Genomic DNA, 26,733 nt, shown 5'->3' on the forward strand with positions numbered 1-26,733 from the left:
ACTTGAATTTGTTAGACTAAGCTATTTTTAGTTATTGACATTTAGGAAAAACGGAAGATTTCAAAAAAGAAAAATTCCTTTTTCCCCAAATCCTTATTTCTCAAAACTACATTATCTCATTAATATCAATATCTCTCCAAAAAGACACTGCACGTCAGGCAAACACAGAGAAATCAAATAAAAAACATTTGCACTGAAGGAATTCAAAATAAGGCTTGAAAAAACCTTAAGAAATAATATGCAGATGGTATACGTTATTCTTTTCAGACCGTCAGATGATCCCAAAAATACCATGATAGAGTAAGGACTGAAACTAACTTTAGACAAAGAAAGGTAAAACCATTTATAATAGCTGAGCATCACATTAAGTGCTGTATTTCAAACTGGATTCTCAAATTCAACCAAGAAAAGGAAGCAAACCAGCTAGGACACAGGCAGCTGTCCTCAGATAAGGAACAGCAATTGCTTTAGGGACAGACCTGCTATTTCTGATATTACTGGTACCAGACAATGCCCAGTACCTTTCCACCTACATATCTGCTTGGCTATAAGACTAAATTTGACCTCTGCAAAAAAAACTATTTAAGGTATTGACCAGAGAGAAACCAGCAGTGGCTAAAACACTTCTTTATAATTACAGTAGCTGTTAACGCAAAATACTCTGCAGACATATTTCAGCATTGAAACCTTGTGGTTGTACACAGTAGCATACAGCTTTCCAGGTGAAATCAAGGCAGGAAAAAAAAGGGATGGGGAACCGCATAACAGTCCAAGTACCCTCACCTATGGGGCCAGAGCACCAGCCTACAGACTCCCAAACCATATTCCTTTAGTTATGAAACTGCTTTAGTTATGAAGTTATCCAGGGGTGCCTTTGCTTCTTAGCTTTGTGCTGAGGATTCATAATACATATAACAGCAAAACCCACCCTTGCTCAAAGCAATCTGGCTTTCTCTTTTAAATATTAATGTCCTCCCTTGAGCAGCTTCATATTGTCACCTCTTAAATGTGCTGCAGAGAAATATGTCACTACTTGTGCATTCAGAACACCCACTTTGAATTCAACAACTACATTTGCTATGGGACGGTCTCAGGCACGAGTGTAGAGAAAGGACTGCACAAACATTCCAAAATGACTGGATACAAGTGTCCACTGATGGTTGCTACTACTCTTTTTTTTTTTTTACCCCATGGGGTTTCTAGATGTGACCATACTTTTGAGCCCAAGCTTTTTCCACCTTCCATGTGAAATTCCAATGTGCTACACCCACCTACAATTAATTCTGCAATTGTCACTAGAAAACATTTCTCCCAAACTCATAATTTTACTGTATAACCATCGCAAAGGCACTGTAGTTGCAGGGTTACTTGGGAAAAATCAGAACATGCTGAAAAGTTACCTTAAGGGAAAACAGCCTATGTATCTTTATCTCTTCTATAGAATGTAGCGCTGCTCAAGCCTTGGGGAAATGCAGTAATGTACAGTCAGTCTGAGCAAAGCCAATGATCTGCCCAAATCCTATTTCTGCCCTCCAGGCTAAAGCAGAATAAAGCATTCTGGGGGCACCATGGGACACAGAGAGCTCTCATGTGTAGCCCTGTCCTCTTTTCTCCTTTTCCTTATCGCTAAGTTTTAACCCTTGCTGCCTAGCAGCCTATTTCAGGCTTAAACCTCTCTCCCACTTTCCACACTGCCTTCCAAGACTCACATCAGCCATCCTGTTTTTTTTCAAAGCCCTTTTCAGTTTTTAGATCAACATTCATCTTCTGGTAAGTGGGGATCCTTGCAATGACTCTATATTATGACTCTTTTTTCCAACTGAAAAGCTTTGTGTTTGATCAAGTAGATTAGGAAATCGGTCTGAAAAGTGGAAATTCATTTTGCTTTCAATTTTCTGGCACACAGAGTACTTTAGAAGTAGAAAAAGTTGTTGGAAGAGTTCATGAAAAGCCATCCTGTTCCTCACCGGCCACGAAGTGTTATTTCAGACAGAAGATTGCTCTATTACTAGAATTCCACCCAAATTCAAAACTTCAAATGGAATGACGAGTCACCCCACAGACACTTACACATAGAGATCCATAGGAAATTCTTTCATCATGTGTGTTACAATGAATTCCACCATCAAATCTGACAGAAAAGAAAATTACAAAGTAAGTATTGAGCTAGCTATGGTTAACTTCCAGCAGACAACAATAAGGAAGTCAAACTACCCCATCTACCTACCTCTACCAGACACTATTCCTGCTTAGATGACAGAAATTTCCCTTTTTTCTCTTTGTTTGTTTTAAAGAGCTTTAGACATCCTCTGGAATTAAAAAAAACCAAAACCCAAGCTACTGGAAGCTGAGGGCACGAACTGTACTTTGCTTTCAGGTACTGCTTCTTCATATGCTTTCCCTCACTATTAGTCAAATAAGGAATATACCACAAATTCTGATGCTTACAATTGCTCTCATATTTCTGTTGTAGAACAAAAAGCGCACATGTACTCTAGCAATACTCACCAAGAACTGCACACACCAGCGGGCGACAGGGCAGGTTCTTGTCTGCTGCTTTCTTCCTATGTCGCATTGGCTTCAGACACACAAAGATGAAAAGAAGTCAGTAGAAGCCTGAAGTGACATTCTGTGCATTACTGCATCTTTCATGCGAACAGTATCATCAGCATAGGCTTCCCTTTTCTCTTTTTCTCCAACTGCTATCTCACCTATATTAATCCTAAAGGCCATGGCTGGAGCAAAATTGTGCCTGCTTTTCAGCGTGCTGACCACTGTTTTTATTTCTCTAGCTGTGTAACTGGAGGGCACTGTTACATCACAGGGAGCCAGGGGGAGAAGAAACACACACATACATAAAAATTTCATAGAGCAATTCCTCCCCCTTGACTGACATACTGATTTGCTTCTGACCCACAAGTTTGATCCACATTCTTAACAGCGTGTGCAGTATTAAATGGCTTTGATTGTTCTTGTAACAGACCAGAAAGGCTAATTGAATGGCAAGTTTGTCGTCAAGCGGGAATGAACTATCATCCTTGCAGTATGCTCACTACGAAGCAAGATGCCTGTTTCTATCCTGAACCAGCGACACATCACTGTCAGATGAGGTGGAACTTGCCAGTATCACAAAGACAGAATGCATCAAGTTAGGATAACAATTCAAAGTACTTGTAACTACAGAGCTTTGTGAACCAAGTAAGGATACTGCCTCGACAGGTACCTGCAGGAAAAAGCTCTGGAAAAAAAATACATTCCTCCTTGAAGGTGAATCACCACATGCAGGATGAAGCATAAGCCAAATCAGAGCACTCAGTGTAACTCCAGATGGCTATTAATATATCACATGAGGGCTAAGATTTGCTGAAGATCAAGGCAGAACATTCTCTCTGCTACCGATTTCCTCAGAGACCTCATAATAAACAGCTCCTCCCCAGCTACACAGGCCTCCGAATTCACCAACAGGGCAGCCAGGTCTTTGTTCTTTGAAGGGATGAGACATTCCGAGAGTGATTTCAAAATCATTCCTCAGCTACTGCATTTCTCACAGTATTTCCACACGCCTTAGCAGTCTAAGTCAGGTGTCCGTGACATAGTTTTCAACACACAAGGACTCAAATCCTCCATGTTCTCATCCCAAAGACAAAACAGAGCATCTGGAGGAAAAGACTCACCATCCTGTGTAGGTTTACTCGAAAATTCATGTTATCATCATGGAGAAAAGCATTAGCATATTGATCCTATTGAAAAAAGCAAGAAAAGGAAGGAGATATTAATAGCCAACCAAGTGCCGGACACCTTCCACTTGCCTCTCAAATCGTATGTTTCAGCGCAAAACTTCCAACATGCAGCTATAAGGCCAGAAAGCTGCCTGTCACCTCCTCTTGTCTCAACCCATGTCCCACCCATGTCTCCAGTCACACAGAAGTAAACCCCTTCTGATGCCAATTCCACTTTAGTTGAAGTCTGCACTGCTGCTTGTTTTGTTAGCAATTTATTTTCCGTTCTCCTCCTTTGCTCATCCAAAGTCTGGACTGCACACACCCCAGCATCAAGAGTTTAAAAGTCCTGTATAACACATAAGGTGGTTCTCCCACATGCAAGTTCCTGTGACCATGGCTGAAGGTTTATGCTGGCGTTTAGATGGACCCATTGTGCCAGAAGTTACTGCAGTACTAGCAGGTAGGTTTATCAACTGTCCCACCCCTCACACAAAGATCATTCCGAGACCAGCTCTAAATCAAAGTCATTCCTCTAGAAAACACACAGTCAGGTTGGGTACTATATCCTCCCTTTAATACCAGAACCAAAACATGCCCTGGCTATGCAGAAACAGAATTTCTTTTCTTGTATTATCTATGCATTCACCTGAAGAACTCAAGTGTCAAAAACATTTAATTATATGTATTTGAAATGCAGATGATTAGCTTTCAGGCTGCACCCTGAAGAAACATTACTTCAGAATATTTACACTGGCTATCAACATCGCTGCTTTTATTGCAAGGTCTTTGCTTGCAAGGAAGCAAAATGCAAATGTCAGGAAAACTTAATCACCATTCAGGACACCAGTCAAGCTATTAGTACATACTTCCCATGAGACAGGACTACATTCAGCCAGGACTGCTGACATAGCTCTGTGATACTGCTTTCTCCCCCAGCTACCAGATTTGCTAATTGTCTTGCTTGAGAAGACCTACAGCCATGCACCTTTCTTTCACACTTGTATCCTTCTTAGGAAGAAGGGATAAGGGATTGCCCATGTTTACTACAAACAACACGGAGTTGAAAGCCATTAGCACATTCCTCATCTAAAAGCCACATCACAAGGTCACTCAACAGCTAAGAGAGAAAAGGCTTAGGTTTGCTCTTTTCTCTCTTCATCCCTAGGAGCTGGCTAAGATGATCCAATTTTCAAGTTTCAAGTCAATTTTAACAGTACTGCATCAGGTTTATTAGCAAAACGTTAAGTGCCCGAGATCCTCATTACTCAGTACCACTGCAGATCTTCAGCTCCGGATCAGCAGGAGGCAGGGGATGTGCACGCAGACAGAGCCCTGTAACACACCATCTGCTGAACAGCATCACACAAGAAACCTACCTCTGCTATGCACGTCAGGATAATCAGACACAGCTTGCCACTGTGTAGCCGGTGCTCATCTGCAAAGGGAAAGAAAAAACAAGTGCTCCATGAGCCACACAAGTCTACCAGTGCTGAAGAGTGAGGTAGATGTTGCAGAAAGAGACAAGCCCAGCCTTGGAGACTCTTCATACTCTTACCTCCTCTGCGATAGCTAACAGCTTACTCTCATCAAGCACTCAGCCTCCAGCCTGACCACTAAATCCACCAGTTTTTCACTAGTCTGCAACAACATCAAAGTTCCTGATTTTAACCTCCAACAGCATCAAAACAATCAGTGAGGTTTCTGTGTCATTCAGTTTTACTCCCACAGATATCCTACATACCAGAGTTAGTCTCTGCCTTTCTGTCACAGCAGAGACATGCTTTTCCGTCTCCTAGACGAGGAACGAAAAAGATCACCTTTGCTGTAGGTTTTGAAATCAGCAGCAAAGCTTTGGTAGGGGCACAGCACAGGGTAGCAGAATGACTCCCAACATTATGCTCAAAGTCCCAAGTTTTAACTCGAATACTGAGACATATGGCCTAGTTTGCTCTGTGCAAAATCATGAAACAAAGAAGTCTGCAAAGACTTTGCATTTTGAGCCAAAGGAGTTCCGCCCCGATCATGTTCTGCAACTTGTTATTCATCTTACAACTTCACACAGCTTTTGCCCTGAATGACAATTGGAGGGCAGAAAGACTCACAAATAGAGAGGGACTAAGGCAGAAAAATGCACTTTTTATTTGAATTATTTGAAACACTTCTCTCTCCATTTTAACCCTGAAATACCAAAAAGCAAGATATATACAGTTATAGAGTAACTTAGGATGGAAGAAACCTCAGGTCCAATCCTTGGTCAAAGCAGGGCCAGCTAAGATCAGCCTGTTCAAAGCACTGTGAAATCAAGCTCATTTAAAAAACGAACCACTCACTTCCAAAACCATAAATATACAAAACCCAACTACATCAACATACCTATATCTAAAGTCTGAGGAAGTTTAAACTTCCACATATTCCTGAGCTTCTCTAATGCATAAGACTACTAAACATACCACTCCAAATATGTGCCTTAGATTCGGACTTAGAGGACAGGGAAACATGAAACAGTCAAAGCACTTTCATATAAACTGGAAGACAGCATCAGCCAAACTCCTTGCATCTTTTACAAACGCTTTGCTAGTTAGTGTGTATATGGTAATCTATAAACATAGATAAAATGGGCTTAGCTAGCTCTTCTGTCTAGTTTGATGCCTCTTTTGTTTTCTTTTCTATGCTGTGGAGGGACAGATATTTACTAACAAGATGTGCCCTAAAGCATGCTGATTTTATTTTGCTGCAGTAAGAAAGATGAAGAGGAATTTTGGAATGGGAGAGTTAAAAGTATCTCCTATGTCTCATTACCTCAGCTAAAATACTTAAGTGAAAAGTTTTCTACTCCAGCAAAGCAGGAGAAATGGCCTTAAAGAACTCTGATACACTGGAGTCTTGTTATTTTCCTATTGTAAGGCCTTCCTGTATATTTCCGTAGGTGCTGCTACCACTTCTTTCTCTGGGGATCATACTGTAAAGGCTCCTGTTTCACACAAGGAATTCTGCCTTCAGCCAGTGTGTGGTGAACATCACGCTATTTTCAGCAGTTATGGGGCAGCTATGCAGGCAGTTACTCGTACAGACACTTCACGCTTTCACAGCATCAGTCATTAAAGAAACAAAGCAGACCACTTCCTATGGGGAGGTATAGCAGTGTGAACCCTATTTTACCGATGGCAAAAAATGATGCAGTTTTAATTTCTCCCAAGACATCTGCCTCAGACTGACACAAGAGAGAAAACAAGAGGAGGATCTAGCAAACACAATTTATTAAGTCATGCTCTCTAAGACAGGACCAAAACAACTGCCTGCTCAGGGACGTGGAACAAATCAGTCTCCCCTCTAAGTGTTCCCACCTGTCTCAAGACACATGGAGTAAAATTGGAGTTATTCATTCTTATTCTCTGGTTGCTATATTGGTGGCCCATGATCAGTCTCACACGAGAACAAAAAAGGTTATGCAGAGCCCCATCTATCATCAAAACACAAGGACAGGAATATACCCACTAGAATCACTAAGCATTAGTTTGGAAGGCACACTTCTTTTAAACAATCAATCAGGAGAGCTCACTGCCACCTGTTGCCACGGTGGCAAGGAGATTAAGTCTATAAGCCACACCAATTTCGAATGTCATACAAACTAGAACCAAAAATGAATCATCAACTCCTCTCTCACTGACTTGTTTAGTAAGGAATCCCCTCTATCACATTTCACTCCATCTGAAACTAATCCAGTTTGGCAGCTCCCGAGGGCCTCTGCAGACTTTCCATGTTACACTGACTAATAAGTGCAGAAGTTAAATTGAAAAATATAGAATTGTTCCATCCAAGACTTGATCAGCATGAGAGACCCTCAGAAAAGCAAATGAGACTGATGAGAGCTGGTAAGCTTTTCTCACGCATGCGATCTATAAGAAACGAGTGAAGAAAGATTGAGGTGGTTTAGCTTAAAGACAAAAGCAAGAGGAAATGTGAAAGCAGACTTCGAATGCGAAAGGGCTGTCACAAAGAAGAAAGAAATAATCCATTCTCAGCATCTATCTTGGAGAAGAGAATTAGTAATTCATTTATATCACAGCAAAGAATTTAGCATGCACATGAAGCTTTCTCATAATAAGGGCACTTAAACACTGGAACTGATAGTCTAAAAATGACGCTCCAACATCAGAGTATCTTTATTCAACCTGTCAGTAATATCTCTGAGAAAAGATACATGCAAACCTGATTCTGCCTTGACTTTGAGAGATGTGCTAGATATTTTCATGAAGTCCCCTTTGGTCCTAATTTCAATTATCCACCTTTTCCTCAACTAGCTTGCACACGGGAGAAGAACAAGACAGCCAGGTACAATTTCACGGCAAGACAGTATGTACAAGGAAACTGTCCTTCCTGCTCTCTTCTACAGTGTCAAGTGTTCAGGTTCAGTAATCAATGCACCATAGCTCTGCATCTACCTCTCTATTTTTGTTCAGTTGTTATATCTAACTTAAGAGAAAAAGTTGGTAATGGGCTGAAATAGAGTATGAAGATCACTTGTTATGTTCACACTGTGGTCCTGCCCATATAACCACTGGGCAAAACAGCACCCCTGGGTACCTTAGGCAGGAGGTGAAGCAATACTTCAACTCCAGCAAGCTGAAATTAAGCTCCACAAAACTATCAGCAGAAACAAAAAAGCATGATATGGAAATATATCTTGTAGAGCAAATTACTGCTAGTACAGTGTAAAGTCACTGCCGTCCTCTTTATAATTAAAGAGCTGCCTGTTTAACCAGCAAGTACCAAAGGACAAAGGAAATATTTCCTCTTAATGTTGGGCTTTGCCTCCTGTGTCAGGTTCTAAATGTTCCTAAAAATACAGTTTGCTGGTACATGACTTCCCCTCTGTGTCAGAGAGCTAGAATCGGGTATGTTCACACCTCCTGCATAGGGACAGACTTTGTTATCAGGTACTATTATTTTTATTATTACATTCTTTCCATATGTGACTTCTCTCTTGACAGCACTAGGTCTCTCTTCATCTCATAACTCTTATCTCACAACAAGAAGTCATTTCATTTTCTTAGAAGGTGGAATCTTCAGCCCTCTAAAGGGATTCCAGTTAACTTCTATTTATGGAGTCACTAAACATATTCTTATGCCCTCCCGACTTCAAGAAGCAATGCTTGCTGCACCCACAGCTGCATCAACAGAATTTACTTACCTTTTGTGTCCTGCATCACAATCGAGCTGTACTTCAAGAAGGTTATCAGCAGGTTGCTAGTTTGCACATCAGCATCCAAAGGCAGCTCTGCAGAGCTTATAACTGTAACAAAGCAGATAAGACACGTTTACCCTCCACAAATACAAGAGGTGACAATACAGAGATCCAAGTCACAGACCTGGGATAGGATCAACTTATTGCAGGGTCACCTGACCTCCTCCTCCCCCTTCATGATCACCTACCAAAGATTTTGTTTTGAAGACAGGTACCACTCCTCCAGAGATCATTTCTCCTGCTCTAAGTACAGCTTGTGGTACCCAGCAAAGTGATACCCACCTCTGCCCTGTCCTGCCCCCTGCGCCCACCCCGAGGGAGATCAGCCTGCTGTTTTGGCAGTCATCAACATTCCCAATCTAAGGAGCTCAAGATATTCTCACCAGTACCCAATTAATTCTTAAAACCAACACAGTTAACATGCCCTGTTTGGAAAGAAGCATTGCCAGCAAAGACTCTTCTCAGTTCCAGCAATTTTGGAATTTCAGTTCCAAAAGGTCCACATCAATTCCATTCTGCTCTCCCAACAACAGCCTCTCTTGCAACACACAAGACAGTAACATAACAGTAACATAACAATTATTGCATGACCAAAATGGTAGAAAAGAGAGATAGAAAGAGCAGCTTTACAAAATCAAGAAGCAGAAGCAATCATGTGTTGCGCTAGGCAAATCACAACACAGCAGGAAGCAGAAATGTGCCTTCCATACCTGCAGCAGAGTAGCAGTTCACCGGCATTTGTCTAAGATATGTTCCGTGTTACCACCAGCTCTACTTACTGACACCTTAGCACTGGACATCATCTGTCTTAGACTTTACAAGAAGCTATCTGAATTACTCAGCTAATTGCACAATGTGCCTCCCGCTCAATCCCCATGTACCATCTGAAGCACTGAGTTTATGAGCTGTCAAACCTCCACCACGTGACTGAGCACATTTTTACTGATGACTGAGCCTGAGCCATCCGCGAGGGCCACTCCCAGCCTCCTCATTCAGAAACACTTTATAAGAAATATTGAAGGCGGACAGGGGGGAAGATAAGAGAGAAAAACACAGCATGCATTTACCTGCAGATCCTGACAGATAAGTCTGGTATCATTAAAGATAAATCAGCTCAGACAGAAATAAACACCCTAAACTGATGGAGCTAATCTAGTAGGACTTCAGCAAAGCTGAATGAAAAATTAAGAGTGAAGCACATAAGTGAGAACCAATACAGAAATTAAAGTGTATCAAAAGATCTGGCAATTCGAGAAATTACTAGTCTGGGCAGAAGTTTCTACTTGAATTCCTTAGGTGCCAGTTTAGGGAATAGCTTTCTTTTTTGTGAGTGACCTGGGCACAAGAAACAGTTGTTGCCTAATGAATCTGCTAATGGCAGAAAGTTGGGATATGTAAACATATATGGAATATATGTTTAATATGAGGAATATCAGGCTGCGCACAAAAATGGGATAAAAACAAAGTAATAAATGAGATAATAAATGCAAGATTAAATTAAACAGTACAAGCCATAAGGTCAGGAATTCAGGGATTTATTTCCATGGCAAGCTGAGTGCTCATGAGCTGCACATGAAGCACCGTAATACCATGGTACACTATCAGATGACAAGATGACGAGCTACCAATACAAAGTACAGAGGAGTATGCATGGTCCTACAACACATCCACAAACGCACTTCCAGCAAAGCTAGAAACACCGTAACGCCCTGCACAAGGTACTGGTGAGCCCTTGTCTCCAACACTGTCCATAATTACGCTGATCCCATGTTAAAAGAGGACGAACTCATCGCTGAACAAGTTTAAAGAAAGGATAGTAAGATGATCAGAGGAATAGAGAGCCCTTCTTATTAGACTGCAAAATAGAGGAGTGAGTAACCCAATCCATCAAAAAGAGCTATCTGTGTTCCAAAGTAAGGTTAACACCATAATAAATGGGTATAAACTGACAAGAAATGCAGGTTGGAAAGTTGAAGATTTCTAACCAAGGAACAAGATGCTGAATACTGCCTCCCAACAGGAATTATTGGGAAACAAATTTAAACTAAAACAAAGGTTGATAAATTCAAGGGATTCTGCAATGATGTGCCTACAATTATAAGACACAAGATTCAAAGAGTCAAGAGGATCTTTTCAAGCTCTATGTGCCTGTCCTGACACGACAGTAACACTACTGTTCTGTCTGCCTAGGAGCTCAAACTCACAGTTTTTCACATGTAGGAGGTCATCGGTGGCTTGAATTATGATTGCCAGAAGGCCCTCTGTCTTCTCAAGTCTTAAAGATAGCTTAAGACAGTGCTCCCTTTGCACTGGAAACAGACCTGCAGACCACTAAGACACACATCATAAGAACTACATTATCTCTTTTCCATCTATTTTCAAGAATGCTCAAGGCTTTTCTGACTCTTGAGGAAAGAAGAGGGTATTTATGATGAGACTGGAACTTGCAAGGGGCTCTGAGGGGAAGTGGTTTGATCCTGTGAGCAACTGTGCTTCGGTTCAGAGAAAAGTCTGCCTTTACAAACAACTTTGATAATTTAAGCCTTAGATTTCATAACCTTGTAACGAGATAATTAAGGTTTATTTACCCCTGGAACTGGCACAAGCACAGGCACAGAAAGATGAAGGAAACAAACGAACAGTCAAATGCAGGATTCTTTAAAGTGAGCACAGAGAGGCCCAGATCACAGCAGAAGTTCTCATGCAGTTAGGGATTATACAATCACCTTGAATACGAGTTTGTAGCCCTTGGAAACAACAGGCCAAATAGATCAATATAACCTCGCTGTTCAAATCACATCAATGTAATGATAATGGGGCTTTTAGCTTCTAAAGGCTGCACATCCCCAAGCGTGAGCTGGTTTAGTCCATTCAATCTTGATGCTCTGAGGATCCTGACATGTTGCTAACATGCCCAGTATGTCACCAAAGTCTATGCAGTAAGACTGGAAGCTTTTTCACCCCCAATATTATGAATAGCTCAAAGATTTAGCTAAAAGTCTGAAAAATGTATTTATATCCCCAGTGGGTCCTTCTGGAGCTGTTACAATGAATGCATTGAATGAATATTTAACAACAGTAAGCAAACTGACATTTAGATAACTATGGTGACAGGCACACTTGATTTACATATTATGGATCAACAGTTTCTAGCAAAAGTCTCATTTTCAAAAAAAAAAAAAGAAGAAATCACTCTGAAGAACACATCACTGCTTATCTTGTTCATGCTACACACCTTGACTTTTTTAATAAACATTTTTAAACTCTGAAAGGCCTTAATTCACGTTATATACTAAGAGTCAGAGAAATTTCAAACCAGAATTTGAACCCATTTTTAATCCCAGACAGGATAAAGAAAAGTGCCTGAAACCCACACTGATTTCTACATGTTGCTGTAACTTGAAAATAGCTCAACTACACTTTTTTAAATGCAGGAAAAACAAGAAAGCAATCTTTTCATTCCAAAGCCAAAAAGCCTCTTGCTAACTTCTCAGCTATAGGCAAATGGAGTTGCAAGACCTTAGAAAATGAGAAAAATTCTGACATACCTTTAAAAATATCAGCAATACTAAAGCACCACCACTCAAATTAAACCAAGCTGAGGTCCTCAAAAAAGTCACTGAGGCTAGGGATCAGCAAGGTGACAGCAAATAGAAATAAAGAACGCTTCCCTATGTAATTGCTGCACATCAAGATCAGCTCCTCTCCTTAAACTTATAACCTTACAAGCAGCAAGAAGCCTAAAGCTTCACAAGGTCACTGACTCTGCTGAAAGCAGGATGGAGCTTGTGTTTTGCTTTTATTTTTTGGTAAATTAAAAAGAGTGCAAGCAAGCTGTAGATGTAGGTAAGCATAAATTCTGCCAGTTGTATAATATGGTGTGTGGGTGGATACATTCGCAATGAACGTGTTGAACAGAAGTCCACAAAATGCCTGCCCCTCTACATTTTACATTGTACGCACAGAGAGACTTGAGACACAGGGGGCTTTTTAACTGAAGCTTTTGATATCCATGGTAACCACACAGAATTCATCCACAAGTAGGATCATCCTTAACTAGAGTATCAAATGACCTGAATAGCTGATATAACTGAGTAACCCAGGCTGCTTTTCCTTAGAAATATTTCCTAACTGTGCTCTGTTTGAACTAACTCTGTTCCTTCATTAAACACTTTCTTCAGATCTAGAGGATGCTATTAAAGTACGTGACAACAGTCACGTTTGATTTCTTCTCTTTAACTAGGTTATATCTGCCCATACCTTAAATGAAAAGGGTTTTATTTTAGACGACTCCAAGGCATATTTATGTGAACACGTAACATCTCATTTAGAAGCAAGATCTTAGGGCAAGCAGTCTTTTATAAAGCCTATCACAGAAAAAGCAACAAGAGGAAGGAATACCTCCATGCCCAGGTTGGATTCAAATTCCAGTTAATTCAAAGCTGGGGAGAAGCACATTAACGACAAGCAGGAATCCACTGCGATTCTCCGTAAAACTGTTCCATTGACAAATAAACCCAGACAAAGAACTCGACACTAGAAATATTCATAAGTAAAAGCCTACACAGAATACCTAAGGGTTTGGGTGCATCTTTGTGCAAACACTGGGAAAATACCATTTTCAGAAGGTATATCAGCATAATTTCATTGAGCTGCACAATTTCATTGTCACTATTCATTGAGCAACATAGAAGGCAAAACAGAAATAAATTCAAGTCAAAGAATCTTGCTCATGTTTAGTAAGGCAAGTCACTCCAGGAAGAGACCACTGGGTTACATCTGCTCCAGATAGACCTCATTAGTTGCCATCTTAAAAAATGCTTTGCTAGTTATTCTACAGTTTTAATTGTTTTTTTTACCAGGAGATCTTTACATTTCTTACCATCTGAAGAAGGCGGGGTGGTTCCAAGTGGAGTGACAGGTGTTGTTGGAATTGGGCTTGTTGGTGTTGTCATCAGCCCCATTTCAGGATGGCTCTAACAGAAAACACAAACGCCCAGATACGTACAGGTCAATAGCTTCCCTAGGCAGAAGTCACACAGATCGCTACTCGCACTGTTCCACACAGCAGACGTGACTAATAAAGTCTCAAGAAACTTCAGCCTCTCCTCCAGAAGGCAAGGTTACGTTTCCTGACTTTGGACATCTACAATTAATCTGTAAATCAATCTCCTTACTCCACAAAACACGCAAAATGCACCTGAAAGTGGTGGCTGTCCCCAGCAGACAGATAACATGCCCTTCCCCAGTGCAGAATGGGAAAAGGTATGCCCACGATGTTTATAGCTTCCAGTTCCCCCCCAAAACAACCGAAGGATGAGCATTTGAAGTCTCCCAAGATTCTTTCATTTCGCTTTCTCAAAGCAAATCTCTTCGCTCCTGCCCTCCACCTGTTCATATTCAAAGATGATGGCAATTTATTACTTCCCTATTTCACTATAAAGCTCAGGCACTGCAGGAAAAGATGCATAACATAAATAACACTATCATTATCGATTCTCTCCACTTCCATCAGTCAGTTACTTTCCCCATTTTATCTTTGCTAATAGTTGCCTGCCTAATGACTGCTTTGACTTCACTCTTTGTAAGCTTCCAGGTCTATCCACACTGGGGAGACTGCAGGCAATCTGCCATACCATTTTAAGTGCGGCTGCCAAGCAAAGAGTCCATTTCACAGGGCAAGTTTTACTCGCCTTCATATATGATCATCATTTCAAAATAAAAAGAAGGGATACAGAACTCCTGATTTGATGTTAGTTCCATAGGGTTGTTCACAAGCGGATATCCTACACGTTTTCTTAGAACATCTCATTTTATGAGCAACAACAAATGCACATATTTTAGGGGAAGCACAGACACACATTCCACAATTCAAAGACAATTTTACATTATTACAGGTACTGACTTAAACTTTAAAATACAATTTTCCATTGAAAATCTTACATAAACCACATTTGCTTCCATACATTTTGCTATGGTGTTGACCTTTATTTTCCCCAGATACTAAGTCAGTACAGTGATGACAGTGCCACCTAGCAGCAAAAACTCGGGACCAACAAGAATCTTAACACTTCTGCACCCACGCAACTGTATCCCTGCTCTTTCTATGTGCCTACAGAGCAGCAGGTAGTCATTCATGCAATCCCTGGCAATGGGCAACAACTTAGACAGGAACACTTATCAGCTTTTACGTAGTTTTTTCAAAGGACAGCCTGACCTACCTTGCCCTCTCTTAAATGATTTTTTAGAAGAGCAACGAAGCTGGTGAGGGGGCTGGAGAACAAGTCTGATGAGGAGCGGCTGAGAGAGCTGGGGTTGTTTAGCCTTGAGAAGAGGAGGCTGAGGGGAGACTTTATTACTCTCTACAACTACCTGAAAGGAGGTTATAGAGAGGAGGGAGCTGGCCTCTTCTCCCAAGTGGCTGAGGACAGGACAAGGGGGAATGGCCTCAAGCTCCGCCAGGGGAGGTTCAGGCTGGATATCAGAGAAAAATTCTTCACAGAAAGAGTCATCGGGCACTGGAACAGGCTGCCCAGGGAGGTGGTCGAGTCACCTTCCCTGGAGGTGTTTAAGGAACGGGTTGATGGAGTGCTTAGGGACATGGTTTAAGGGGGTATTAGGAATGGTTGGACTCAATGATCCAGTGGGTCCTTTCCAACCTGGTGATTCTACGATTCTATGATTACACACCACCCACTCAAGAACATCAGATCTCCACTTGAATTAAGTCCACTCATCAGCGGCCACTTCAGCTACCGCTTTCACAAATAATTAGTTTATCCTGTTAGTTTTGATTTAACAGCCTTTAATCCAGCTGCTCTTTTTCCCTGCCAAAGGCCTCTCTTCCCTCAGGGATACCTTAGCAAGAGAAATGCCTCAGTTTGTAGTACACAGAATTGAAAGAGCAGGTATTTCTCACAAGTAGTAGGAATTAATAATCTGGGAAAAGAGATGCAGGGAACGTCAGTAAATTAACCACTCATGGAACTGAAGCTTTCTTCAGAAGAAGATCTGCCTGTCAGACCTCTTCCATTGTCACTACTGCCAGGACTCTCCAAAGGTCTCTACTCCCTCCATCACGCCAAGCCTGTGATGTATGGCTGCAGTTTGAGGATCTGAAACAACTGGGGAAAGGCATTAACTGTTGTGTTGATGTAATTTACTCACAGGTTATAAGCAGTACTTAAAAGCCAAATTTCAAAGCCTGAACCTGAAGGTTTTCCTAAACCCATTAAGCTATCCTTCCAGCCAGCCACAGCACAATCACCAAATCAGACAGACTCGTTATCTGTCTCACAGCAACGATTGCCTTTGCAAACTCACACGCTGTTTAGAAAAGCAGCCAGTGGTTTGTGCTCAGAGGCACAGAGCAGCCCACTGCTGCTCAGAAGGCTGCCAAAGCTCTGTTTTTTCATCATAAACAGCACGATGAGGAGCACTATGTTCTGCCGACTGTTTCCCAAGCAAAAGGGGTTACGCTTTCCAAAGAAGCCTGAACACAAAATAGTATTTGACACAACAGTCCTCACACGTCAATTAGTCCCTAAGCAAAGGATACTCAAACAGACAACAACGTGCAGCCTGTGCACAGCCACACAGGACAATTCATCCAGCTTTGGAGTCAGATCATCCTCTTTCCCTTGGCTCTTAACTTCTCAGGAGCATGAATTGCTCCGATACCTGCCACAATCTTACCCCCACCAGTCCACGCACTCCTTCCTCCCTGATGGCAGTACCAACAGGGTGCAGAAGGCATTCCACACAGGTCTTCCCATTCAGTGGGGAAAAATGGCTCATTCTAATATGAACTGCGCCCTCAAAACTTTACTCATCTTCTGGCAAGGCAGGAAGCATTTTCTAAAAGTAAAATAAGCCCTGGTCTGTTTCTGATCTTTCATACCCATCTATGCCTATGATAAGGACATAGGAAAAAAATACAAAATTTCTTTAAACCAGTTCCATTTCTTACTTCCGAATTTCAAAGGCCCTCACTACAAAGAAATGGGCAAATATTGCACTAAAACTCACTTGTGCAAGAACTGTGATGAAATTCCGGTTTAAGTGAACAGCTTCATAGAGGGCCAAGAGGATTGCTTCATTAGTTCTGTGGAAAGGATACAGACAAATTCACAGTTAGCTAGCGGCTAACATCAGATGAGAATCCCAAGAGCAAAGTTTTTCAGAAGCACGGCCCATCTGAAAGAATACATATGAACTATATGAAACTCTGTCTCTACAATTCGGTTTTCTTTCAATTATTAGTGGCTAGCAATTCCCAAAAAAATAGCTAGTTTTAAAGCTCAACTACAGTCTTTGTTCCCTTCTTGCTGGAGTTCTCCCTTGTTGCTCAGTCTCAAACAGCATTTTCCATTTAAAATTCTTTCTCTTAAAGGAAGAAGTTCCTACAGACACCGTAAACCCTCATATTTATCACTTTCTCCCCTGATTTAGAAAATACATTCTTGGGGACAAGAGAGCACAAACAATCACTTCCCATTTGCCACTTCCAACATGCTGATTATATACTAAAAATACCTCATAAAAAAACCCAGTTGTTTTATTTTATACACTTCATTACAAGCAATTCAGCTGTGGCTTCTCCTGCTGCACCTTCTCACTGAAGTGAGAACCCACTGTTTGCAGGGGTGTGGTACCATTTTAGTCACAAGAGAACTGAAGTCTCTTTAGTTTGCTTTACTTCATTGAAACAGCTCCAGGATGGAGCAGATGATGTTGACCAGGAGGTGAGTTGCTATTCATTGTGTAACCAACAGCTGTGCACTTACTGGACTGAGATCTTCTCATCAGCATCCGCTATGAACATGCTGCCCACCTATGGAAAGGAAGAGTATTGCAAGAGAGGAATTTAGGAAAGCTGTTAGGCAGCAAGAGATAAAACATTGACTTAACAACTAGAAGAGCCCTGGAAGAGGGCACACATGCAACTTACTTTCTAACCGGTGAAATAAATGGGAATAAAATGCCCAATTACAAACACAAACATTTGCAACTTTATTTTGCACCGCTGTCATTGACAAACATGTCACCCATTAAATCACAAAAAATAAAAAAGAACTGTATCTTGAATCCCAGCCTGGATTAACCTGATGTTCTGTAAGGGGACAACAGAAATAATTTCCTACCTGCTTGGCCCAAAGCAGCAGCAGTTTTACCCATGCTAGCCAGCATGGATACTTGACAGCTGCCAGCACCAAAACAACCCTTCCTTACAGGAATTTTTTCTACCAGTTGGATATCTCAGAGTACAATTAAATCTGAGAGCAAAGCAAATCCAAACTGAACAAGCAGAACAGTGGGTACTCTTTACAAGAGACAAGTTCACAGTCGCCTTTCAGAGGTACCTCTCTGAAAATATAGACACTGTCTATTGCAGAACTCAAGTTTACTCAATAGGTACAGCGCACTCAGGCTTGAGAAACAAGACTGCAAAAGAAACCAATCTCTAAACCCAGCCGCAGATCATACTTTGCTACAGCACAAGAAGCCTCAAAAATATTCAGCTTTTCTGTTTTAGGCTACGTAAGCAGAGCAGCAATTCTTTTTTTTAAATAAGTAGCTGTTAAAAAATGTCTGACAAGTAATTGTGAATTTTTTAAATAAAATCAATTAGAAAGAAGAAGATGAAGGAAAACAATTTCAATAATCAATGTCAGAAGAGAAATCTCATCCTTTTGAAAGATCTTTCCCAGCCAGACAACAACACATTCCTCAGAATACAGCTTTTCAGTTGTACTGGTTGGGATTGGATCAACGCATTTCCTCCCTCAGAACCGCAACCCAAACTCACAGTTTTTTAAACACCCTCCTACAGAACTTTCATGAGGCTCTTGTTTTAAGAAAAGAAAAACACTGCTTCATTGCTTACCATATTAGTCAGGGCTGAGAAGAAACCACTCTGGTGCTCCTCTTCCTTATCCTTGTATTGCCTGAACAAACAGGGATAAGGATGAAGTTTCAGGGTTAGGAATGGAACTAGGGTTATTTTATCTAAATCCCTCGAGACAGTCTTATCTGTTAAGGATACAGGATGGAGAAAGCTTCAACATTCACAATCCCTTTTTAAGAACTCACAAAAGGAGATACAAAGGGTATTAAAATATTTGTAAATTGTGTAGAGTTGAAGCAGGGGTGCAGAAAGATGTAAGACTGAACAATGCCTGTGCTTTTATAGAGGAGACATCCAGTCTGGACTAATGCTGAAGAACAGGGACCAAGCGACACAGGAAATTTTGTCCTGCACTGGCAAAACAGTAACGAACCACATGAATATACGCAGCCAGTAACCACAGAACGGTTTCATTTCAATCATCTTCTGCTACAGACTAAACCAGCTGATCACCTGACAACTTTTGTTAGAATGAGCGAAGTTGGGTGGATGGTTTTTCTTCTGTTTTACTCTCATAACTTACTCTGTTAAATAATTTACATGATTTGCTGACTCGCACCATCTTGCAAATCCTCTGCGTATCTATAATAGCAGACCTTTAAAGGAAAGAAAGCATTTTTTCTAGATAATCTGAGAATCCTGCTGCACATAAGGCTTGGGTTGCTCAGGTGAAACTGCAATAAGATTCCAACTTTTACTGAAGCACTTCCTTCTTAGGAAAACTTAAGACATTTTGTGCTGTCGCTCACAAAGTAGCGGCTGGGAACACGCTATCCCTGCTGCTGGCTGCCTGTTTCTTCAGAAGCAGTTAATGCTTTTCACAATTTGCAGGAGCATACAGCCCTTAATCACCTCTGATCTGGCATGCGGACAGTCCTGGATCCACTTGTTCAGAAGCAGTTAATGCTTTCCACAATTTGCAGGAGCATACAGCCCTTAATCACCTCTGATCTGGCATGCGGACAGTCCTGGATCCACTTGTTCACTTCAAATTGTGTTTCATTTAAATCAGTTTTCTAATGGGAAAGTATTCAGCAAATCATTTACCTTTTCACTTGGGACCATAAGATTTCACACAAGGTTCATACAAAGGTAAAATCCATGACAGTAAAAGCAAAGTAGATATCTTCCCCTACAGCAAGATCCCTCCTGAAGCATATCAGCCCAGCTGGTACAGCTGCATTTACACTTGCAATGACAGCAGTAACTGAGCTGAAGTACCTCAAAGCGTAAGACTATTCCCTGCCTCTCCAGGTGCATCAGGACTGTTAAGTGATAAATAAGTACTTTAACACAAAAAAAAGTTTGTGGAAATGTACAGCAACTATCATGCATTGAAGAACAAGAGACATTTAGGTTTTACCTGTTATATTCTGATAAAGCCTGGGCAATTACAAGCCCCATTCCCTGAAAAAAAGCATTAAAAAAAAATCTTTACAATGCAAATCTCATTGCACACTGAACACACACAGCAGTGCTGCACCCCCAAGGTAACCTAGCATGCTGTGATGAATTTCCTCAGCTGTTTGAACTATTAAGACACACTAGAATACAACAAAAATATCATCCAAAAATCAAAACATCAAAATTTCAAGTTCAATATCCAATTACTAAGTTCAACAGAGAATGCTTACTGTCCTTGAGAAAGCTCTGTCTGGAGGCCCAACTCAAGAAGGCTTGATAAAGCAGCAAGAGCTTTGGAAGGAAGCTGATACCCAAAACTTCAAAACAGAGACCACAAACACTAGCAACATTTTTAATTCTTGCAAACAGAATCTATCATTCCACAGCAACTGATAATCCTTTCTGTCAGGCTAATCTAATTAATTCAGAATAATTGTTCTCATTCTTTATTTAGCATGGAGTTTGCTTTTTAGCCTAAAGCACAGCTTCTAAGTTCAGACCTCACATAGCTCATAGTGTGCCGCCACTTTCTATCCAGGCCCAGATACAAAACATAGACAGTGCCTGGAACCCAGAATACATTGCAGGACTCTTCTCTCAGGTACCAGCTTCCACTGAGTTATGAGAATTGATTTATGGCCTGGTAAAATCAGATGAGACAACACTGGAGAGGATATATTCTTCAGCATAAGTTATCTTGTGCTGCTTCAGCAGCAAATAATGTATAGATAGTTCACAAATGTATGCTAGACCTACTCTAGCATTCCTTGCTATGTAGCCTTTTAACCATCCCCATCATTTAAATGGTGATCAAACTGCCTGAATCATGAACTGCCCAATGTACAGCAGAAGTGCAGTCAGGGCAGACACTCGCTATACCAGTGTTCTTACAGCAGTGCTTTTCCTAGACCTTCTTTCTACCCCGCCCCACAACTGCATTCATTACACTCTTAACACCATACGTGGAAGAGCAGCACAGAGGAACCAAGTCAAATACTCACATTGAGTGTAGCTTCATCATCCACGATAGAGAGCTTCACAATGTACGGATTCACTGACTGCTCGGGGAACAAAGGGAAGGAATAAAGAAAATTGGTTTTAAGCTCAGCCTTTAGGAAAAAACAGTATTATCTTTCAAAGATTATGCAGCCACATGGAAAGAGTCTCCCTCCTGTCCCATAAAGCAGAATACAAACAGGAGTCACATCATATGTTAAGGCTGCTGTGCTCAGGACACTTTCTCATTATTTTGCGCAGCCAGGTAGGGTCCCAATTTTATTGAAAGAGAGGTTCTGCTCCTCTGCTAGCTCATCTGTCAGTCTTGGAAGCGAAGTAGCTGTCCTGCAAGCATGCTATCCGTGAAGACACAGCCGGCACAAACAGTGAAGCTGGACTGACCATTACTGTTATGATACAATTCTTCTATAACACCTTGCAAAGAGGAAGGAAGGAGGACCCAGGAAGGTACGCAGTGTTATGGACTTATCTGCTGCAGGGTTAGAGTTCAACACTTAGCAGTTTACAGCAAGGAGAGCTAGAAGCCTCCAGGGAATATAAATTCCTTGAATTTAGCTGAAGAGAGCACACAGACTCCAAGATAAGTCCTAAAAATTTAAGAAGCATTTTAGATTAGCAATGTACATTGGTTTGTCCTTGCTTGTATGCGTCCGTGCAAGATTAAGTTATTCTGGAACCAGGACAGACAAGGAAAGGCTCCATCCCTGTAGTAAGTCCAAAGTAAATGGGAAGAATAAAACACAAAGCACGCATTAGTTGCAGCCCTACAGGTTACACAGTTATCCGACTGATTTGCCCACGGCTTGACAGCAAGATAAAAATAATGCTGATCAGAAAACAACACTCTTGCAATTATTTGGTGCTTTGGGAGGATCAGGCTTTCTTTTTGGCTCAGAAAAGAAAGCAATCAGAACAGACCAAAGCTCAGCCAGGCTGTCAGCCTGCCAGCAGCAGCACACAGCCCTGTCTGCTGTCTCAGAAAAAGACAGAAAACTTGCACAGAACCCATCTGTGCACGAAGCATGCAAAGACATTTCCTCGAGGCTGGTGTAGAGGCTTCTATTGAGTAACAATATATGATCCTGCCTGTACAACCATGCTCACTCTCAGAAATCAAATTTAGTCAGTGTCAGTAAAGCAGAAGCAAGCTTCACCAGTTCATAATTAAATATAGATTAAAATCAATCCTTGTAAATATAGCATAGCTTTGTTAAATTCAGTAATTCTCTTGCTCTCCTTATAGGAGGAGAAGAAACTCTCCATACCACAGCTCACACACAAAAGAGTGGCCAGCCTGTGACTGACGGCCAACAAATGTGATGGGGCTTTTCCAGGCAATGGGCAGCAGGGCTGTGCTGGATTAGAGGCTGCAGGGTTACCCAAATTCCCAGATGTGGGGAATGAAAAATCTGGGAGATACTACACTGACCAATGCCGTCAGGCTGCTCTGAGACCTAGTCAGACATTCTGGCCCATCCCAGAATGAAGGGGGATTGGGTTTGTTGTCACCTCCAGCCTATGAATGACTCTTCATGCTCCCACTGCCCTTTGCTCTCCAAGACATGTGCTCCATGTCTCCTGCCTCTTGGCAGCTAGAAGATGTCAGTGAGTGGCTGAGAGCGTCATGAATCTCACCTAGTTTGCTACAGATCTCTGCCTTCTTTTCAATCGTCATTTTCATATCTGCAGCAGTCTCTTTAATATTTCTGTCTGAAGTCTTCCATTCCTCCGAAACATTCCATATCTCCTCTAATTCCCCTAATTCCCGAGGCAGCAGGCAGACGACTAACCAGTGCAATCCACACAGTGTATTACTCTCTACGGGACAAGACAGTTTCCAGTGCCTTTCAGTGCGCAAGTCTGTACCAGTGTGATGAGAATATTCCCTATGCTGCCCCCAGGGAATGCAGGTTGCTCCTGATGCTCCTTGAGAGCCAACAGTTCGAACAATTATTGCCTGTGAGCATTAGTCTGAATGTCTACAATGACCATCAGGAGCACGCAAGCTGTACAAGCGCCTCTAAGCCCACTCCATACTCTCTGCTCACTTCCCTATCCTAATCCTGCTATTTCAGAGTTTCCCTGGTTTTCCTCTCATTAGGAATCACAGCACAAGTTTTAAAAGTCTAAATTACAGCTGCTACTCCACAACACGCACAAACATGCAATAGCCTGGAGAAGTGGTTGATTTTGAAAACTTCAAAGTGTGTCAATGAAGCAGTGACATAAACTTAGAAACAGCTTCTGCTTCCAATTGCCTCCAGAAAGAACAGAAAAAAATATGATTCTCAGCTCTTGGAAACCATAGATCTTTTCCCGTCACTGCCATCATATAACAAACACTGTAGCACTAAAGTCTTCTTGACAGTGATGAGGTACAGACACAAATTCCTGGAACTCAGGAATACTCAAGATGTCCTCCATGGGCTTACCCACCATTAGATATCAACAATCTCACAGAAATGAAGTCGGAAGCTGGGGGAGACCATTACAAGATAATTTTAACAAGACAAGCCAATTAATAAGCAGATCAGAAACGCAGTCCCCAGGTAAGACACGCCGTATGAAGCAGTGCTATATGAGGAAGCACACAGATCTGGCAGAGAGAACAAGATCTCCTCCAGGCCCCCAAAGGCACCTCCAGCACGAAGCAACGGAAAATAAATTTTTAGTAGGAAAAGCAAGCAAAGAAAACCCGACTAACCACGTATAATCCCTAGTTAAGTGCTCAACTTATCTTCACATCTGTAACACAAATGAAGGCCAGAGTCCATTTGATTATCCCTCACAAGACTTTTCCCTGAACACTCATTAGGGGATGATACAGCAGCTTTGCTGCCAGCCCTGATGAGGCCACCTCCTCTGCAGGCAGACTATCTTGCAGGGAATTGGAGCTTGAATAATTAGCCTTTTTGTTAAAGAGATTAATTTAAAATTAGTTGCATGTGAACTGTTGTTTAGGTTTTTTTTTAAAAAAAAGATTTATTTTCTGACTCCTCAATACCGGTAAGTGTCCCCTCAGTACCTGTAGCTGACTGTAACTGGAAACGAAGGGCTGGCACACACACTACATGCTGCCAGACAAGCACACAAAGGGAAACCCCGTTTTTGGACTAATTTCTTTCACTTCTGCCTACCAAAAGACACAACATGCAATTCATTGAACATGAGGCAAAGAAATTTCCACCTAGATGTTATCAAGGAATCTAACTATCCCAAAGTCACTACCTGATTTTATGTTTTAACTTGCTGTTCTACCAGTGATCCCTTAAAACACTGAGAAAGCGATCAAATAAACACTCTTCCTCACAGCATTTTCTCTGTTTGGCAGCCTCCTGTGTACTCTTAGCTTCACCATTTTCCTAGTACAGTCAATTATTTGGTTACCTTTTATGTTTCTCATACATAGTATTAAAGTACACATATTTTACCTGAAATCAGGACTAGGATTAAAAGAATATAAAATATAGCTGAAGACTTTAAAAAGTATATACTTGCAACAACTTCTGAAAATTATTGATTTTCAGACCAGGGATACCCCATTAAGCTTCCATGTAAAGACACATTAAATAAATTTTACTCCTAGAAAAGAAATTAATGAGTAAGCCAAGGTCTCAGACATGCTGCTAATGAAAATGTGGACAGATATTCCCCAGGGAATTTGAAAGGAGACTACAAAACTCACATCCCAAAAATATGAAGGAACGTCCTGATACACTGGTATTCACATTAAAGTCAGACAAAAAAAATCAGAGTCAACTAATGAATTTTCAGCCTAATTAGATTTTCTTAAGCAGCTGGAAACACAATTTAGCAACCAATGAAGTTCAGAACAAAAGAGAACCTATCAACTGCAGCAGAGCTAACTAAAAAGAGAACTCCAAAGGATTTGAGGCATGAAAGTATGCTACAATACACTGACAACCAGGCAACCACCAAAATGACCCTAAAGGCTAAAGAACAGCAAATGAAAGGAGCTACTCCTTAAGGACAAAGATTCTGACAGCATTACTACAGCCTTTCCTTGTAGCTCTGTTTGCAAAGGGCAGTGCCAGGCAGCCATCAAATAAAGCCTTTCTTCAAGTTGCCTTCAGCCTTGCCAGATGAACTACTCAAGCCAAAATTCCTGTTGCTACACACCTGCCTCGGGTTGGGTTGTACCCTTTAAACATCAGCACAATTTTTTGGGGGTATCCAGTTTGAAGACATCTAGGACAATGTTTTCCAAAGCACTTGACCCCAACTCAATAATGTAGAGAAAGCTACTGCAAAAAGGACACACCTTGAGTATGCACTGCTTTCTACCTTACTAAGGACTTAAACTATACTAAAAAGGGATCCGTAGCTCAGGGATGGGACTACACAGCTCTCCACCCTTTGACCAGAATGCTGCAATGAGACCTCTGGTCCTTCTAGTCTGCCCTCATCTGTAACCCTACCCACATAATTCCCATCAGTTTTCCCTCGTGCCCTACACTGAAACCAAACTAAAACCTCCCTCAGCAAGTCTGCAGACGACACCAAGATGAGTGGTGCAGTTGTCACACCAGAAGGACAGGACATCATCCAGATGGACTTGAACAAGCTGGACAAGTGTGCCTGTGTGAACTTCGTGAGGTTCAACAAGGCCAAATACAAGTTCCTGCACCTGGGTCGGGGCAATCTGCAGCTTCAATACAGGCTGGGGGATGATGTGATTGAGAGCAGCCCTGTGGAGAACGACTTGGGGTGCTAATTGATGAGAAGCATGACACGAACTGGCAATGTGCACTCACAGCCCAGAAGGCCAGCCTGGGCTGCATCAAAAGAAGCGTGGCCAGCAGGTCGAGGGAGGTGATTCTGCCCCTCTACTCTGCTCTTGTAAGACCCCACCTGGAGTATTGTGTCCAGTTCTGGAATCCCCAACATAAGAAAGATATGGAACTGTTGGAACAGGTCCTGGGGAGGGCTATGAAGATGATCAGAGGGCTGCAGCACCTCCCATACGAGGACAGGCTGAGAGAGTTGGGGTTGTTCGGCCTGGAGAAGAGAAGGCTCTGGGGACATTTTATAGTGGCCTTCCAGTACCTGAAGAGGGTGACAGGAAAGCTGGCGAGGGACTGTTCACGAAAGCATAGAGTGATAGCATGAGGGGAAATGGCTTGAAATTGGAGTGGGGCAGATTTAGATTAGACATTAGGAAGAAATTCTTCACGATGAGGGTGGTGAGGCACTGGCACAGGTTGCCCAGGGAAGTTGTGGCTGCCCCATCCCTGGAGGTGTTCAAGGCCAGGTTGGATGAAGCTCTGAGCAGCCTGGTCTAGTGGGAGGTGTCCGTGCCCATGGCAGGAGGGGTTAGGATTGGATGAGCTTTAAGGTCCCTTCCAGCCCAAATTGTCCTATTGTTCTATGATACCTCCTCCATGCCACCGCAGCACAGACTGCTGAACAGAGTCTGT

The 26,733-nt window shown here is 41.8% G+C and overlaps 1 protein-coding gene across 1 annotated transcript in view; it reads right to left on the reverse strand.

Moving 5' to 3' along the window:
• The window catches only part of ARMH3 (armadillo like helical domain containing 3), a 129,779-nt gene that overhangs the window by 88,237 nt on the left and 14,809 nt on the right, over positions 1-26,733 (reverse strand). The window contains exons 9-19 of the mRNA XM_054071028.1: positions 21,280-21,336; positions 20,238-20,281; positions 18,854-18,914; positions 17,754-17,800; positions 16,996-17,071; positions 13,850-13,943; positions 8,914-9,015; positions 5,099-5,157; positions 3,675-3,740; positions 2,509-2,578; positions 2,071-2,131 (exon numbers count right to left, since the gene is read on the reverse strand). Of these exons, the coding sequence (XP_053927003.1) occupies positions 2,071-2,131; positions 2,509-2,578; positions 3,675-3,740; positions 5,099-5,157; positions 8,914-9,015; positions 13,850-13,943; positions 16,996-17,071; positions 17,754-17,800; positions 18,854-18,914; positions 20,238-20,281; positions 21,280-21,336 (737 nt within the window). The remainder of the gene's footprint in view (positions 1-2,070; positions 2,132-2,508; positions 2,579-3,674; positions 3,741-5,098; positions 5,158-8,913; positions 9,016-13,849; positions 13,944-16,995; positions 17,072-17,753; positions 17,801-18,853; positions 18,915-20,237; positions 20,282-21,279; positions 21,337-26,733) is intronic.

Source organism: Cuculus canorus, chromosome 7 (genome assembly GCF_017976375.1).
Source record: "Cuculus canorus isolate bCucCan1 chromosome 7, bCucCan1.pri, whole genome shotgun sequence".
Lineage (NCBI taxonomy): Eukaryota > Metazoa > Chordata > Aves > Cuculiformes > Cuculidae > Cuculus > Cuculus canorus.